The sequence below is a fragment of the Rhipicephalus sanguineus genome, chromosome 1 (assembly GCF_013339695.2).
Source record: "Rhipicephalus sanguineus isolate Rsan-2018 chromosome 1, BIME_Rsan_1.4, whole genome shotgun sequence".
Classification (NCBI taxonomy): Eukaryota; Metazoa; Arthropoda; class Arachnida; order Ixodida; family Ixodidae; genus Rhipicephalus; species Rhipicephalus sanguineus.
The window spans coordinates 196,792,445-196,810,376 of NC_051176.1; the positions used below are offsets into that span (position 1 = coordinate 196,792,445).

Here is a 17,932-nt window from a genome sequence, read left to right on the forward strand (position 1 = left end):
GTGTTAAATAAGGTTTTAATTAAGGTCATGTTTAACAAAGAAATGAGCCCTTGAATTTCCTTCTTTAGTCCTTGTCTGGAGTGCTACAGAGCAGGGACAGGCTATCTTGACAAGCTGCCGAAATGTCTCTACAACACGAATCTCTGGCTGAACCAAAATAAGCAGGGGCGTAGCCAGAAATTTTTTTCGGGGGGGGGTTCAACCATACTTTATGTATGTTCGTGCGTATGTTTGTATGTGTGCGTGTATATATACGCAAGCAAAACTGAAAAATTTCGGGGGGGGGGGGGGGGTTTGAACCCCCCCAACCCCCCCCTTGGCTACGCCCCTGAAAATAAGTTGCTTTCTTCAGAAAGAAATGCATTACTTAGAACGTGTCCTCGTTGCAGTGGACTGCAATTTGACCCACACTATGTGCAGGACATTTTGGCAATCCCCAAGTCGTCCAATGAATAACAAAGTTTCCTCATGATGGTAAACTTTACGTCAAGGTTCATAACCAACATGTTGCTGGCACCTTCTTTGAGAGAGCCGCTCCTCAAGGATATTGCATGGAAATGCTTACCAGCTTTCATACTTTACAAGCTCTGTTGGAAGTGCATTTGCTAGCCTACTTTAAGCAAGACAAGCCTGTATGACTGTCGGTGGGTGTCAGCCAGCCTGGTGTAAGGGTAATCCTACCACAAAATGGGCATCTTCTCACATGCTCCTCAAGGTCAATTACTGGAGCACAAGAGTAGGCTCAGATTGAGAAGGAAGCCTTAGTCTTTGTGCATGGCTGCACCAAGTTCCATGACTACATGATAGGCGAGCCGGATGATATTGTTGAATCCAATCACAGGCCTCTTGAATCCATTAAAGGGACCTTGAAATGTTTTTTTTTAAACTTTTGTCAGCGTTTAGGCTACAGCACCATCAAATCTTTTGCACCATAAATTAAACGACGCACCTTGCATCAAGGCAGCTACAGGCAATTATATGTTACCCTCCTTTTTGGAACTGCCTTTCCTCCTGAACTCATAGAACACGCAGCCGTCACTGGCAACAGCAACATACTCGACGGGCTGAGCTGCGCTACTCTCTCCATGGCCTCCACAATCAACACCAGCAGTGCACCACCAAGCAGTGGAGATGAAGCGGATTGCGGAGTGGTTGAGATCTGCTCCGCCAAGAGCCACAAAACTACCAGCTGTTCTTATTTTATTCTCCTGTACGCCAACAATCTGCAAACGCCAAGATGTATGTGGACAAACAAAAAGTATTTGAGAGTGATCACTGATAAGCATCAACTTGGGCAATGTGACTGTGTCTTCAGGTGTGAAGCTACAGCTGCAGATGCGTGGATCCTGGCATTGATCGGATAGCGAGAGCCCGACGCTCACTGCCCCGACAAGCTGAAGAGAGTCCGCTCGCCACATGCCTTACATGATATTGCAGCTTTGCAAGTCACCAATCGCAAGATTTGCAGCACACAACACAGCGAGGGCAATTCAACGTGTCCGAGAAAATAAACTACCGAGATAAACACTGCCGTGCAGCTCATGTCAACACAGAACATGTTGCAATGCAGGCAGACGACGCTCGCTGCCCACCCGATGCTCAGTGACATAGACTGAACATATGCAATCAGATCGGCCGCCAGTGCTACATATAATGGAACACTGCTATGTAGATTGGAAACTGGAAGTTAAAAACTCGTTCAGCTGCGCCACTGTGATCTGTAGCGATTCGCATGTTTAAAGTCTTGTAACAAATTACACACTTGACGCAGAGAGCTTAAATCTGTCTGATCCTTAGGACTTGCTTTACTTGATCAGTGCATTTGTAGAAAATCATCAAAACCGCTTCAGGGTTCGTTTAAGGAGATCTCAGAGTGACCATCTGACTGCAAAGGATGCACCTTACAGTTCAATGGCACCCAATCACAGTTTAGAAAAGCAAAATACTGAAAATATCACATGCACTAGTAATGGTTTCCAGCTAAGATAATGCAGGAGAAAGGCGAAGAGCAACACTATGAACGAACTTTATGAACTGCCCACTTCAATTTCCAAGCTGAAGATCACCATCGAAGCCATGAGTACGCCTCATCATGGATGGCACCATGCTCTCTTTGCATATAGCTTGACACAAAATAAATGCAGCAGTTTCTTTCCCAATATGGGTCAGTCCACATTTACCACCTTTTTACCATGATAAATTTTGGTACAAGTGCTGCACCACACTCAGGGATGCCACTTGCTAGCTTGAATGCCAACTTGATGTGTTTGGATCCTGCCTCTTCTTTATTAATTTGACAAAAAGAATTCAATTAAGTTCATTACTGCTGTGAAGGTCAAATGAACATAATTCATCTACGCAACAACAAATAGATGCTGAATAGAAACACAAATAGCTGTACATACACACTTCTAGCGCAGTCATGCAATGCTACAGTCGAACAAGTTCTGATGCATGTGGCTCCATGTGAAACTGCTGTTAAAGTGCATGAATGTGTGACAAATGCGCCTAAAGGTACTGGCGGGCCATGACTCGCAGAAAGTTTCCCCGGCGCACATTGGCAGCTTCTCGCTGGATCTCTTCATTGTTGCTGGCATTCAGCTCAAGTAAGCCCATGCAGTGAAGTGCCTTCTGGCGGGACTCTAACTCGCCACGCCGTGTGTGCAGGTGCACCAGGAACTCGAGCAGTGTTACATCAAACACATGCTCATAGAGTGAATCACAGCTGTCCTGGCACTGGCGTTCATTCAGAGACTTGAATGATGCACCATAGTCAGGCTCTTCCATCAACTGGCAGAGCAGGGCAGCCTGCAGCAAACCACAGTATATTAACAAACTACTCACTCACCAATTTGCCTTTTTGTAATTGTATAATGAAATATTTCTAAGCACATTTCCCATTCAAAAGCACAGAATTTTTTTCTTTATTAAAACACATATTACACATCATTGGCTATATCCTTGCATTTCGCCATCTAAGTGTAGATATCATAAAGCAGCTTCTGCTTGTTAAGAAAGGACAAAACCTTCTGCTTTGACAATTGCTGAGTTTGCGGGTACAATCCAATGCTGATACTGCACTGTAGTCTTGCGAAGAAGGGCTGTCTTGTCCAAGGCAGCATGACACAATTACCACAAAAGATGCACACCAAAACACCAAAAGGAAGAAGCTGCTATCATTTCACATGTACAGTACGGAGAGCGCACACTCCACGGGAGCGCGTGGCAAAGAGTACCACGGCGCCTTCTGACAGTTGCTTGCTAAACTCGAGAGCACGCACTGCGCACAGGCCTCCTTGTTTACCTGCCAGCTTGCTCGTTCAGTTGCTTCAACTGCTTGCACGACAGAACGGCAGAGAAAGTGCAAGGTGCACTTTTGCAGCCGCCATGAAAGCACTGAACGATTTGCCTGAAAGAAAAAATTAGCGCAGCTTGCACTAAGTGCACTAAGTTGCAAAGCTGGATCACAGCAGTGCTGGTGGGCCTGTAGCTGCTACTGGCTTGGTCAGGTTTTTCTAAGTTTTGCTAAGTGTTGCTAGGTCAAATGATATGTGCATCGACACACCAATGCATGAAGTGTTCACGTGATTTTTCTCGTAAACCAAGTTTCGGGCACTAGCTTACTGAATGGCATTGATTGGTTATCTATTAGCCCTCACGGAGCAGCACCGAATCAATACAATTCCAGTAGCTTATTACTTGACTAAGCTAATTAGAATAATTAGCTTAATCAAGCTAATTAGCATGTTTGGCTTGGTTTCAAGTAACTCGCATTTGCAAGCCCAAATGGGCTTAATTAGCCTTTTTATTTAGCATTAATTACTCATAGCCTCAATTAACACTAATTAGCCTTAATTAGAATTTGGGTCGGTAAAATTTACCTCACTTGCTACACTAAGAATTCAACTCAGCTTAATTAGGACTAATCAGGATTTGACTTAATTACCTTATCTATGCTTGGCTAATTAGGTGTCACCATCCTCAACTAGGTTTGATTAGGGTTTGACTAGGCTCATTTAAGCTTACCTTGGCTTGACGAAGAGAGGACGTGCCGATTTGTAATGATGATAGTTTTATTTCCATGCCACACGGACAAACTTCAAGCATAACAGCTGTGCTGTAAAATCTTTTCTACTTGAAAACTTCGCCCTGGCCTGGGGTCGAGGACGAATTTTTCATCAGCTTGCAAGGTTTTCTTTTTTTTTGAAATCTATGTGCATTTCCTTGTAGCTTTGGGCTACAAACCAGTTGATGCCGAGTTTCTTCTTTCATAGTGTATATGAATGGGAGCAGGATACTTGCACCGAGCACAAGAAATTGCAGCATGCATGTGTTCCACAAATGAAAGCTGCTGGGTAACTATATCACATATTCATGATCACAAAACGGTGCCACGAAGTAAGACAAGATCATGAAGGAACACACGAAACACAAGCACTGAACTCTCAACTGAATTTTTATTCACATGCACAGAACATATACGTATACCCCACACGTGGCCACACACAGATAACAAACAACAAAGAATCCCAGAAAGTCCAATTGTCAGTCCTACTAAACATATTACATATGTTGAGTTGAGAAAAATTGAAGCAAGGCGTGTTTTTCGCGCAGTGGAGCATTTGAGAACAAGGTGTGCGGTGCACAGAGCACTGCCAGTGCAAGTTACGTATTTTTCGGCATGATATCATCGCTCGGTGCTTCCGCAGCGACTGCAGAAGTGGCACCTAGCGCTTCCTGTGGTGTTCTGGTGTGCGTGAAGATGAAGTGAGCGCGCGAACGAGCAGGCTGGCAGGTAAAAAAAAACGTGCGTGCGTAGTGCACACTCTCGAGCTTCACAAGCAGCCGTCAGAAGGTGCCACGGTACTCTTTGCCACGTGATCCCGTGGTCTTCAAAATTTTGACCGCGACTGTACATGCTGCTACGAGGAGCACCATGACAGGAAACCTCCAGTAAGAATTCAAGGCAGCCATGCACACAGCAATAGTTGCAGTTACAAAAAATGTGTGTTGAAATTTTGATAATGTGACCATTTTTTTAACCATCATCAGTAAGTCACATTTTGAAAGCGAAGCTTTGTTTGCCTCTTCAACTTTCCCACTGCTGTTGCTGCTGCTGTCTTGCCAAATAGCTCACACAGGCTTGCACACAGGACAGCATTCCCATCCTTACTTATGCAGCGATACAGCAAAAAATACCCAAATATCCTAAATGCAACAAGTGTGCATCGTAATGAGCACACATCCTTTGTTAAACAAATCTTTCTATGCCTACTTTTCTGGGGGTTTAGGGCTTGGTTTGTCTGCTTGGCTGGTGTCTCACCAAATAAAGTTCTGTTTACTACTGCATTATGTCCAGCATAAGACCATTTTGGCCATCACCACTGGGTAAGTGTCCATTTAGACAACTTTGGCCATTGTGTTTGTGTAACTGCCCATGTGATACTGGGTATGTGAACATCCTTGGACAATTTTCCGGAATGAACATGTGCATCGGTAACGGCCTGAACAGACATAGTTAAGTGAACTAAATTGAACCAGAGCATGCATTAAGTGAGGTGCGATGAGCTACACATAGGTGAGAACTGAAGGAAAGATATTCAAGTAAACACGAAAGCAAGCTCCATTTATAACTGATTCTCACACATACACTGGATTTTCTCAATTTGTTAGCCCCCTTTTTTATAATATTTTCCGTTTTCTTCACCACGCCCACCTACTCACATCAATTTATATAAAACAAAGAGACTTTTTATAGCCATTTTTTTTACTATACCCATCTTCATTAAGCAAACCAGCGCTGGCCAGGAGGTACTATGGTAGTTTGAGTGCCCTGCTAAAATATGTCGACGCTGTTAGATAGAGGTGCCACAAAAATGGAGTGATATTGACACATATGCAGTCACATCAACAGATGATAACACCCAGCGCATCCAGTTGAGCTCTGTCCATGTAGTGATGCTCTTGCACGCTGATGTACTATCATGTTCAATATTACGTGCAAAGCCCAAGACATGGCTGCAACACCACTCTCGAGAAAGAAGTGGAGAGCAATCCACCATTCCAGCAAGGCACATACCCCCGCACTTTCTTATTCAAGTGATAATACACTGACCTGCTGAGCAGCGTGGAGAAAATTGGCTGCTGGTGCAGTATGCTTCACCATAGTGCACCACTGCCTCGGGTTTGTAACTACTATTTTGTATTGTTTTTCTAATGAGTTGCTCGGCGGGCCAGCGTGAATAACACAAGAAAAACAGCAGGGAGTATGCACTGTTCTGGAATGGTGAAACCCCCTCCCTCCATTTTTCCTGGAGAGCTTGTGCACTGAAACTCATACTAAACATGACAGTACAGACGGATCAGATGCTGTAGACATGTGCCTTTCAATAAGCGGTGAATGTAAATTATGTATACGCATGTGCACTACTATTTGTTTTACTGTTTTACGCTAATGATCTACTGTATGATTATTTCGCTGCATGATGTTTAAAACTAGTAACTAAATATTTTTTTACTTGCGCCAAGACCAATAAAAATATGAAGGCATGCCAACCTGAGTGTGACACTGCAACTTGCTACAGCAGTGGGCCATCTTCTTGTACATGACATCATCTGCGAGGGACCTTGGTGGTGGCTGAGTGAAGTAGTCAGTGCTCATGAGCAGGGCAGTCAGATATTGCTTGAGTGCTGCTGAGTGGTGGCCTTGAGCTGTTATGCATAAACAGGAGAAAAATGAGATTTACTGTGACAGTTTTACGTGAAACAAGAGGCTCCTCCCATCCCCTATGGATACTACTACAATAATTGAAAAAAAAAACACCTGGCTTCGATTACAGGCTTTAATCACTTCAACATAGTGCTGCACACCAGCACTTGAAGAACCACAATCCTTAAAATATGTTTACAAAGGTGTGAAAAAAAGTATTTCTTTGGCAAAGCTTTTTCTTTTCCTCTTAAGGAGAGATGGACCTCAGAGACCCATTTTCATTAACAATAAAAGTTAACTGGATGGAATTTTTCCACAATATAGAATTCATTCTTCTATTTATTCTTAATATTACCCTAGTTTCTGAATATCTTGTTTGGTTAATTAGCTGTCCCCCCTGAAAGTCTGGAAAGTAGGGCCTCTTCCGCAAGGTTCGCCTTGATGCCAGGCATGGAGAGTGTCATAAGGCAACCTGCAGAAAAGCTCGGCGATATGATGACATTTGGTACGAATGCTGATGTGATCCAAATTTTCAATATTTCTTGGTGGAAATACATCGCATATAATGTGCAAGACACAGACTATTCCTAATACAGTGCCACGCCAACAGGGCCAGTGAGGTGTCCAGCACCCGTAGTTGCCAGATCGCCACACATCCAGTGTCGGGCAATCTTTCCTTTGATTGCCCTGTCAAGTTCATCCGCCCCAGGCCCAGAATACATAGAGGGTAGAAAATAGGAGAAAACATGGCATGACTACATCCAGGCTGCCTCTGATGGCTCGCTGAGTCCTTTCAAGTGAAAGTTGGCGCATGCTCTGAGGTTTGCCATCTTCCTGTGCCCATTGGTGGAGGTCAAGAGTGGAAGCTGGGGAAAGTTGGTAACAGGGGCATAGCCAAGGGGGAGGGGTGAGGTTGGGGGTTCAACCCCCCGCCTCCCGAAATTTTTTGGTTTTGCTTGCCTATATATACACGCACACAACAAACGCACGCACAAACATACATAAAATATTGTTGAACCCCCCCTCCCTCCCGAAAAAAATTCCTGGCTACGCCCCTGGTTGGTAAATGTGTTGTGCAAAACACCAGTGGAAGTCCCACAACAAAGCACACCTTCTGACGGCCTTCCGAGTTGTTTTGGTTGAGAGCAGGCATGTGCTCCTATGTGTGCCGCTTTCCCATGGTCAATGCTGGAAGTCAAGGATGGAAACTTGGACAAGGCAGTAAAACAGTAAATTAGGGATAAGAGTTAATGGAGAGTATCTCAGTAACCTGCGATTCGCTGATGACATTGCATTGATGAGTAACGCGGGAGACGAATTACAGCTCATGATTACTGAACTGGATACGGAAAGTAGAAGAGTAGGTCTGAAAATTAATATGCATAAAACTAAAGTAATGTGGAACAATCTTGGCAGAGAACAGCGCTTTGCGATAGGTGGCGAGACGCTGGAAGTTGTAAAGGAGTACGTCTACTTAGGACAGGTAGTAACCGCGGAGCCGAACCATGAGAGTGAAATAACTAGAAGAATAAGAATGGGATGGGGCTCATTCGGCAAGAATTATCAAATCATGAATGGTAGTCTACCACTATCTCTCAAGAGGAAGGTATATAACAGCTGCATCTTACCGGTACTTACCTACGGAGCAGAAACCTGGAGACTTACAAAGAGGGTTCAACTTAAATTGAGGACGACGCAGCGAGCGATGGAAAGGAATATGATAGGTGTAACATTAAGAGACAGGAAGAGAGCAGAGTGGGTCAGGGAACAAGCGGGGGTTAGGGATATCATAGTTGAAATTAAGAAGAAGAAATGGATATGGGCCGGGCACGTAGCACGTCGGCAGGATAACCGGTGGTCATTAAGGGTAACTGACTGGATTCCAAGAGAGGGCAAACGCGTGAGGGGAAGACAGAAAATTAGATGGGTAGATGAGATTAAGAAGTTTGTAGGTATAACGTGGCAACAGAAAGCACAGGACCGGGTTGATTGGCGGAACATGGGAGAGGCCTTTGCCCTGCAGTGGGCGTAGACAGGCTGATGATGATGATGATGATGCAAAACACCGTCGAAGGTTACGTGATAAAGTGCACCTTTTGACAGCTTGCCGGATGCTCTTGGGTGAAAGCATGCGTGCACTCAAATGCGTGTAGTCTTCCCGCGCCCAATGCTGAAGGTTCCATCAAAAGGTACATGATGCAGTGCTATGACCAAGCGTGCACCGGTGGAGGAGAAGAAACCTGCACACCCTATCTTGGAGGTAATCTGCAGTGGATCCAAAGGTTGGGCAAGATACTTGCTGGTTATTTGATGTGCGCTTTCTTCCTATGTGTCTAGTGTTGAGGTGGCATAATCACAAACTTTGTGGATGTGTCTTTCTGTTGGCTTGTGCCTGGAGCCGCAAACATGATGGAATTCTTTCAGCCTGAAGTAAATTAATTTTTCCTTTTTGTCTGTTTTGATCATAAGTAGGGCTCCGTGTTTTCAGAATTTATTTTTCTTGAAATTCGGAGGGTGTTTTTCGGCGTTTATTTTTTTGGGAGGAAATTCGGCGTTTATCGGAGTTTATTGCTTGTAAATTTCCAATTCTCCAAAATCCGGTGTTAAGTTTTGCATTATAAGTTGTTGCAATGTCTTCTTATTAATTATATTTCCAATGAAAATGCATTGCATTGTTGCTGATAATCCTGTTTTTCCATCTTTTCATTTTTTCTCACTTCCTGTTCATTTACCTTGTTAATAAGGCTGTTGATGTGCACTGCTGTAAACTCGCCAAAGTGTACTTTTGGGGGGAGAAGGAGCTAGTCAGGCTGTTTGTCAGCTTTTTTTCCCAACGTCCATCATCTTCTTGATGAAAAATAAAGGACCTATTATTATTATTCTCAATACTCCTAAATCTTAGATGAGATGATACCTGAACACAAAAACATGTGAACACACTAAGTGTATTTTAGATGTCTGGAAGGTTTGAACGCGCAAACATATGTACATAAAAGCACGAATACTTGAATACAAAACACCTACGTTTGTTCGTGTTACAACCTTTAAAGCTTGTTGTAATAGACAAAAGCATACTTTACGAGGTTGCGGCTGCTGATGGAGGTGCGCTGCTTTTGATTGATGATTGTCAATTTTGAAAATGCCCTTTTAAAATGGGAGCTTATTGGTTAAATCCGAATTGTCAAAAATTTTACCGGCTAGTGTTTAATGGATTTTTTCGGATTTATCTGAAAACACAGAGCCCTAATCATAAGACTACCTTACATGACGGCGTGTGATTCGTATCTTTTTAGGTTTACTTTATACTGCTACATATAAACAAATACTTCCACGGAAATCAAACATCAATTTAACAAAAATGTTTATCACATAAAATGTTTTTCTAAAATATTCGCTATTAAGAACATTCATGGCTGGTCTCCTAACGTTAATAAAACCAATATTTCTCACCACCATCACCATCAGTGTCAACCTACTTTATGTCCACTGCAATACAAAGGCCTTTCTCAGCAATCTCCAGCTTACACTCTCTTGTGTGACCGATTCTATTTTATGTCGGTGAACTTCTTAATTTTGTCATTCTATATAACTTACTGCCATCCTCGGCTGTGTTTCCCATCCCTTGATATCCATTCTGTTGCTCTAACTGACCAAGTCTGTCCTACGCATTACATGGCCAGCCCAAGTCCATTTCTTTTACTTAATGTCAACCAGAATACCAGCTACCCTAGCTTGTTCTCTGACCCATTCTTCTGTCTTCCGATCTCTTGTTGTTATGCCCTTCGTTTTCCATTCCATCGCATGCTGTGTGGTCCTTAACTTTCTCCCTAAATCCTTTGTTATCCTCCAACTGGCAATATGCAACGGTAACCAATATTACCAACAATTTGAATTGAAATTGCTGCAAGCTACAATAAAATCTAAACACTTGCACTGTGCACATCCTTGTACATAGGTAAATCAAAATTGAGCCAAGATTTAATCGTGTTGTTAAGTACAAGAAATATTGCACCCCAGTAGTAAAATCTATGCAATAAAAAAAAAGAGAAGCTTAGTGTTTCAAAGCCGCACATAAGGCCATGATCAAAAAGCTCATATCTCATTTAAAACATAAGTCAAACTGAAATGACAAAAATGGAATTCCAACAAACAGGCTTATGTTGTGTACTCTGTGTGACATTTTTCTCGAACGGGCTCAGTTAGCAAATCAGGGCTGAAAGTAGCCCGAAATTTGCATTTTGTTAAGTTTGTCATTTTTAGAAAATACCTACAATGTACTAGTGCAAGTATGTTTACTGCAAAGTATAGTTATAAGGTAGTCCAGTGAAATAAATTCAATAAAAAGCCCATTGTAGTTTTGACAGTAAAAGAAACGATTCCTCTGGCAGATCTTCATAAATTTGAGACTCTTAAAAGAAGTTTTACCTGCCAAAGTTGCCTATGAAAACCACTTCATATTGAGGACAAATCTGTGGGCAAAGTTGTGTGGCACTACACATCAAAACAACTTTTAGAATAACCTTCTTGCGATACCATGTTCCACATAAGCCAGCAAATTTTTACTGTGCTTCAAGTGGTAAAAAAGATTATTCAGAAATAGACAAATGCAGCTAACTGATACTTACTTGAATGAAAATTATCAACATCGCAATAAAATAAGCTAACATGTTACTGCATACACAGGCAAAAAAACACCCTCTCTCCTTCAAAAGGCAGTAATTGTTTACTGCTACAAAAAAAACCATTCAGTTCATTTTTGTGGTAACAGCAAAAAGACTTGTGGTTGCTCATATTTACAATTCTGATACATTTTAGTTACTATTTTTCAAGCAGCAATAGGTCTGACAGAGGTTGTCACTAAAAGGATGGCAAAGCAATATCATGCCTACTGACAGCAAACTCTTTCAGTGAATGAAAAACTACGAATTGAAAAAGTTGGTCTGTTTACTGCACCAACGAGGTATTACATCAAAATTTGTCATCATGGTTTTGCCTTCTGTCTTAGCTGCATCATTTTTTTATGCCTAAGTACAACAAGGAAGCTGCAACACCAGTGGGCATTGGACATACCATAGGAGAAGTCTGCCAATACTTTGACCCATCCAGCATGGGAGTTGTTTGTAGCCAGGCAGTGCTGTAGCGTAGCATGAAACACATCAGTCGCTGTTGACCGGCAATAGTTTGATGGGCTGCATGCACCAAAAAGAAAGCATTTGTAAGAATCAACAAAGTCGATGAAGCATGAGCAGTCAAAAAGAGAGCCTTAAGTCCAGACAACATGCACGCCTACTGACGAGCACAGGTGTTCATCTGTGTGCCATGCACTTGCTGTGCCTCATGGGAAATGGCAGTTTATAGCCGCAAGAGATGTATGCTGGAGCATGTTCGCTCCTGGCTAGACAGGCCAGACATCTAATAGACATTGCTTTTTATCGAGCTATTGACAGATAATTAAAAAGCACAATCACAATTTGGCAAACATCCATAGACAAGGTGGTGCAGGACAAGGCTGCTCCACAGCAAGAGCATGGCCAGACTGGAGAACACGAGCACAAGTGTTTACACCAGCCTGATCGTGCATGTAGCAAATGTCGCACTGCACACACTACAGTTGTGTGTAGCTGCATCTGCTGCTTAATGCGCGTTGTGGCATGAGCTATCCTTTCACTAATTTGAACATACCTCTGCGGTTGTGGCATGTTTTGATGTGCACAGGCTGTCCCAAACACTCCATGCATGCATAAATGCATAAACACAAGCTTGCATGCAGGCAAACGTACGTGTGGTTTGGCCCTTGAATTAGCTCCTTAAATTAACGACTAGTTGAGTACTTCAAATGATTAGTTGAGTACTTCAAAACTAGGTTAAATTATAGTCAGGTTCACTGTGACTGAAGTGCAGCTTTTTAATTAAAAGTTGGAAATCCTAACTGCTTGCCTCTTCAACAATGCAGCTCTTATACGCTTTCTTCTCTCAGCACTGCTGCAAACCATAATAAAACTTGGGGTAGCTATACTGATGTTGTTATAGATTTTTTATTTTAGAAGTATGCATGCAAATACGTGATAAGAGCAGCTACTCCTTTTTAAATAAAGCATCAATGCCAGCCTGCTCCAAGCAAACTTGTAAACTTGTCACTAACACTAATTATACTGGTCTTCCACATTACTGATCATGCACATGAGAAAGCTCACCTGCTAATCACTGTTGGCCACAGCTGTGGGTACTCTAGGCACACCTCTGACCCAGTGTCCTCCTGTAATACAACTTGTCTTCTGATACCTTCACTTGGAGGTTTTACTCGGCACTATAGTCAGATACAACTTTAGAAGTCCACGGCATTTCCTCCTCAAAGGCATGCACACAAGCCTGCACCAATTGGCGCGTAGTCCAGATTGACGTCATGAGCCCGACGGCCAGTGAACTCGCCTTCGAAGAACATAAATGAGTGCACGAGCAGGACTATTTCTTTAGTTGTGGAGGTGATTGGCTGCCGCACTTCAGGCATCTGGGAGTGGCCTCTCCGGACTTCTGAAGTTGTATCCAACAATGGTTATGTGCAGCTTCAGTTTACCGTTCATTGTTGTTTAAAGGAGTACTGACACAAATTTTCAAAGTTGAGTCCGTCATATAAATCTCCTGTATACAGAGACGGCTCTGAGCAAGTGTGAAGCTTAGTAAATACTGATGAGGCATTTTATTTTGATATTCATGTCAATTTTCGCATGGCCCACCCACTGACATAGACACTAGTGTGATGTGAGGCTACAGTGTCGATCCTGGTGCCTTCACGTGAGCCAGTATGGCTAGTTGTGATGACGTCAGGCACCAAAACATACAAAATGACCGCTTGCGCATCACCAAAAATATTCGAAATGGCCTCTTGTGCGTCTAGTTATTGAGGTGGTATTTTTCGGGAAAAATCTTTATGATGCCCAGAGGGTGCTTCGAACTTTGCACACAGCAGTGAAACTGTGTTATGCAAATTAATTTATACAAAATTACTGCTTTGAGCCATTACTGTGAAACAATTTTTTTCTTAATCAGACGGCACCAGTCTTCTATGACTATGATAGTTTATTGATTTTTGTTTCTATTTTCGTTACTTTTGACCGCCTCAACAACTATTTGTCACATTCACATATAATAGCACTATTTTTTTTCAGCATAATTGGAGGTGGTCGAAAAATGACCAGGCCCACTTGATATAGAGTGATACATAATATATATAGTAAAAGCTCATTAATTTGACCCTCATTAATTCAATCGGATAATTCGGACGTGTTTTTGGTCCCGGCCAGCACATACATTGTTTAATGGCATCAAACTCTCGCTAATTCGGTCCTATTTGGCCACAACTTGGTTAATTCAGATGATCCTCGGTGCACGCCAGGGACCTCAATTATGTGAAGGAAAAGAGCGAAAACGGCAGTCACGAACAACCCAAACGAGGCGGCACAGTCCGTGTCGCTACTTTCATCAGTCCGTGAACACAGTTTTGTCCTCATGTGGATCCAACACCCATCAGCTTCGTTTTCACTTGACTCAATGTGCACGCAATGTCACTAAGCATGCCAGAAGCTGTTGAAAGTGAAGAGCCTGCAGTCATGGTCCGCATGCTGGCATAAAAATCGCTAGCTACATCACGATGGACAATCAGTTACCGGTCATTTTACCTACAAAAAAAACCATCGGTGTTGTTGGTGGCAGTGGTAATCAGGGAGGGGTGCAGATCATGTTTCGAGCTAATTAAACATGGAAGTCTTGCGCCGTGGTCGCATAGTGAACTAAGCTGCAGGATGACAAATATTGGGGCTTTTGCACTGCTCTTATGCAAAATAAGTGGAGGATTTATGTATTCATCAAGAAAATTGAAGTGCATTGATGTAATAGACACTTGTCTATTGTTTCTTTGATACTTTCGATAATTCGGCGTTCGATTAATTCGGACATTTTTTCCGGTCCCATGAAATCTGAATTAACGAGCTTTTATTGTATATATTTTGCGTAAGAGGAGTGTAAAAGACGCAATTTTCATCATTCGTGACTTCTTCACTGTGTGACCACGGCTCAAGACCCCCGTGTCATAAGCCGAAAGGTGTTCTGAACCCATCCTTTATTACGTACCGCCACGACCAACACGCGCACATGATGATAATTTTTTTTTTCCGGAAAAATGGCCAGCAACTGATTGTTCGTTCATCACAATGCAGCAAGCGAGTTTTATGCCAGCATACGGAACGTGGCTGAAGCTCTTGATCTTCAACAGCTTCCACAATGCTTGAGTTTTGTCACATTGCGCGCGCACTGCCTGAAGTCAAAACAAAGCTACTGAGTGCTGCATTTGCTGTGAACGAAACCATGGTTGCCAAAGGCACGATCATAGCGTGCAAGAAGTCCTGAAGGCACACACACAGTCTACGTCCAGAGTTGCAATGAATTTGCTGAGTACGTATAGAATCTGCTGCTGAATAAACATGGCTTGCAAATGCACAATCATCGATGGCGAATAGGCAGTTCTGAAGGCACACAGTGAAAACGAACCTACTGCTTGTGGCAGCTTTGACCCCAGTCGCTATCGACCAATCATAGATAGCGCCCACGCAGTTCACGTACGCTGAGTAAAATCCAAAGCGAAACAAGTTTCCTGCAGCCGCTGAAGCCTTGGTCGCCAACAACGGATGGAGACCACGCCTTTCTGAAGGCCCACGGCTGTTTCGGTTGTTTGTGAATACGTTTTCGCTCCTTTGCATTGAACATTGCACATTTGCGGCACTTCGCGCTTGGCGCACTCTGAGGGCCGTCCGCATTACTGGGTTTTGGCCAAATATGACCAAATTAATGAGTGTTTGATGCCATTAAACAATACACGTGCTTGTCGGGACCCGAGAATACGTTCGAATTATCCCTTCAGGTTGCGCTTAGTGACAGTATACTCTGTGTGTGCGTGTGCATCCACACACACACACAAACACACACACACACAGATCAGCTGGAGGAGGTCGCTATGCTTCATAAACACTCTCCTCATTGATTATTGCTTAAAATGTCATAAGCAGGCACATTCAATGCCAACTCAAAGGCAGTGAGGTTGAGAGGCCTTTTCTGAAGAAGTCCCTTTCATACAGGAATTGCTTAGTAGCATCATTCAAGTACAGAGATGAAGTGGCACTAAAGGTGGTGCAGCTGTCAGCTTATCGGAGTGAGCTTTCAAGTCAAGGTAAGTTGATAGATACATAGGAGGGTCACTGTTCTATGCAACAGATGTGTAAACTAAGAAATACTATGTTCAGTTTATATTTTCTTGAAACCCAAAGTGATAATAATGCATGTCAGAGGAAAAATACTTACCCTTAAGATATTATATATCCTGGCAAGGCACGACAACAGTATTGTCAAAGCCAAGTTGTCCTTGTTTAGAAGCAAGCAAAGAGAAAAGGAGTAAGGAACTAAGCATGTCAACAAACACAGTGTATCCTTTATCATGAACTAATACTTTAGCCTGCACAGCCATATGCATGCATGCTGTAGTTAGACCTTATGGTGGTCCTTATGGTGGTGTAGTTAGACTTATGGTGGTCACTCTTAAAATAAGCTCTTTCTCAGTACTAACCCTTTATTAATCAACAAAACTTGAAAAAAGCCAATTTCCATTTACAAATGACCTGGTTGCCATGTCAGCTCAGTTATAATGAATTAAAAAAAAAAACAGCAGTGAAGCAGTGCCACAGCCAACAGAGACAGAAAAAAAGATGCCAACACACAGTGTTGATAAAATACAAGTACTTATCTGAAAGTTGGTGAAAGAATGTTCGATATAGTAGTTGGGAGGTCATTGACAGACTTCCTTAAATATTTTGCATTTCAAAATGACCTAATTCAAGAGCCAGGCATGCCAGTGCCAGGCAGCTCTAGGCGGGCTGTGTGGCAGCCCGCATGTAGTTCGTCTATCTTTTAATCAAAATTTTTCATCGGCTCTCAATCACCCTCAACACATTTCATGTTTTATGCAATTCTTCCAGAAGCAAAGGTTGACAAATCCAATTCACACTGGATTACTGCATTTACTTGTGTAAGGCCTGCCCTTCCTTTTCAGAACATTTACTGGATGTAGGCCATACATAAGGCAGGCTTATATTCATTGAAGCCTTGAAATGCAAAATAATGCAACCACTGGTGGCAGACCGTATACAGATCTGCAGCTGCCTACTGGTTTCTTTTTGGACACAGGTGAAAACGCCTTAGTAAACGGGCAGTCTGCAAAGCACATTGCAATGTTAAAATAAATTTGGTTGTTTTCTAGAGTGCCACTGCACCAGAAAATTAATTGAAATACTTTTGTTAAGTGTTGCACTCCATTAAAAATTTCCTTGAAAGTTTATAATTTCCGAAACGACGCATGCATTTTGCATTGATTCATGCAGCATGACGTAGGTTGCAAATTGTTTTGGAGTGCAGAGACTTCATGATCATTACTAACGCCATCGTCAGTTTAGGCTGTGTTGCATAAATGAGTTGAGAGATTTATTGGATTGATAGCCACAGCTGAGCTTACACCACACGGCTGAGCTTACACCTCCCTGCCTTTCCTACATTCCTTCTCTCTCTCTCTCTCTCTACACCACACTGTTCAGTAAGCAGACGCATAAAATTATTGGTAGGCATTCACAGCAGTTGCCAGCCGGCCATGGGCCCAATTTCCACTTCCCCCACATGGCCATCAATGCAGCACGTACGCAACGTCATGCCTCATCATTTACGTAGTATGCTGGCTGTGAACTGCACTCTGGTTTACTCAGCCCTAGCATACAAAACTTATGTTAAGACTTCCAAAAAGAAGATAAAAAAATTGGGGGACCCTTAAGCTTCGCCTTTAAGAGTTGAACGCAATAGCGAAATCCGGCCCCTAGTGCGCACTTCAACCACTAAGTGCATACTTATTAATGTGTATTGTTACACACACACGCACAGACACACCGTGCGTGCGCGCGAATGGTACAGGTTTTTGATCTAAAGCAAGAGTCGCATGGCCTCCAAGATACACACCGCGCCCTCGCCATCTCGGAGGCCATGAAGAGTCTCACAATGCCTCACAGATGGCAGCACATTATCTAGCGTTTGCTGTTTGCTTGATCAACGCCTCCTCTGGAAAGCTGGCGTTGGCTTGATATGTTTTCCGCTAGATGGACATAGTTGTCCATTTTTAGAGCTGTTTGAAAGTTC

General features: G+C 42.8%; 1 protein-coding gene across 1 annotated transcript in view; it reads right to left on the bottom strand.

The window, feature by feature from the left end:
* Positions 1-321: 321 nt before the first annotated feature.
* LOC119381064 (integrator complex subunit 8-like) overlaps positions 322-17,932 on the bottom strand; it is a 39,661-nt gene continuing 22,050 nt past the window's right edge. Inside the window, exons 6-10 of the mRNA XM_049412323.1 lie at positions 16,061-16,158; positions 12,904-12,965; positions 11,780-11,898; positions 6,557-6,711; positions 322-2,808 (exon numbers count right to left, since the gene is read on the bottom strand). Coding sequence (XP_049268280.1) covers positions 2,509-2,808; positions 6,557-6,711; positions 11,780-11,898; positions 12,904-12,965; positions 16,061-16,158 — 734 coding nt within the window. The 3' untranslated portion in view covers positions 322-2,508. The remainder of the gene's footprint in view (positions 2,809-6,556; positions 6,712-11,779; positions 11,899-12,903; positions 12,966-16,060; positions 16,159-17,932) is intronic.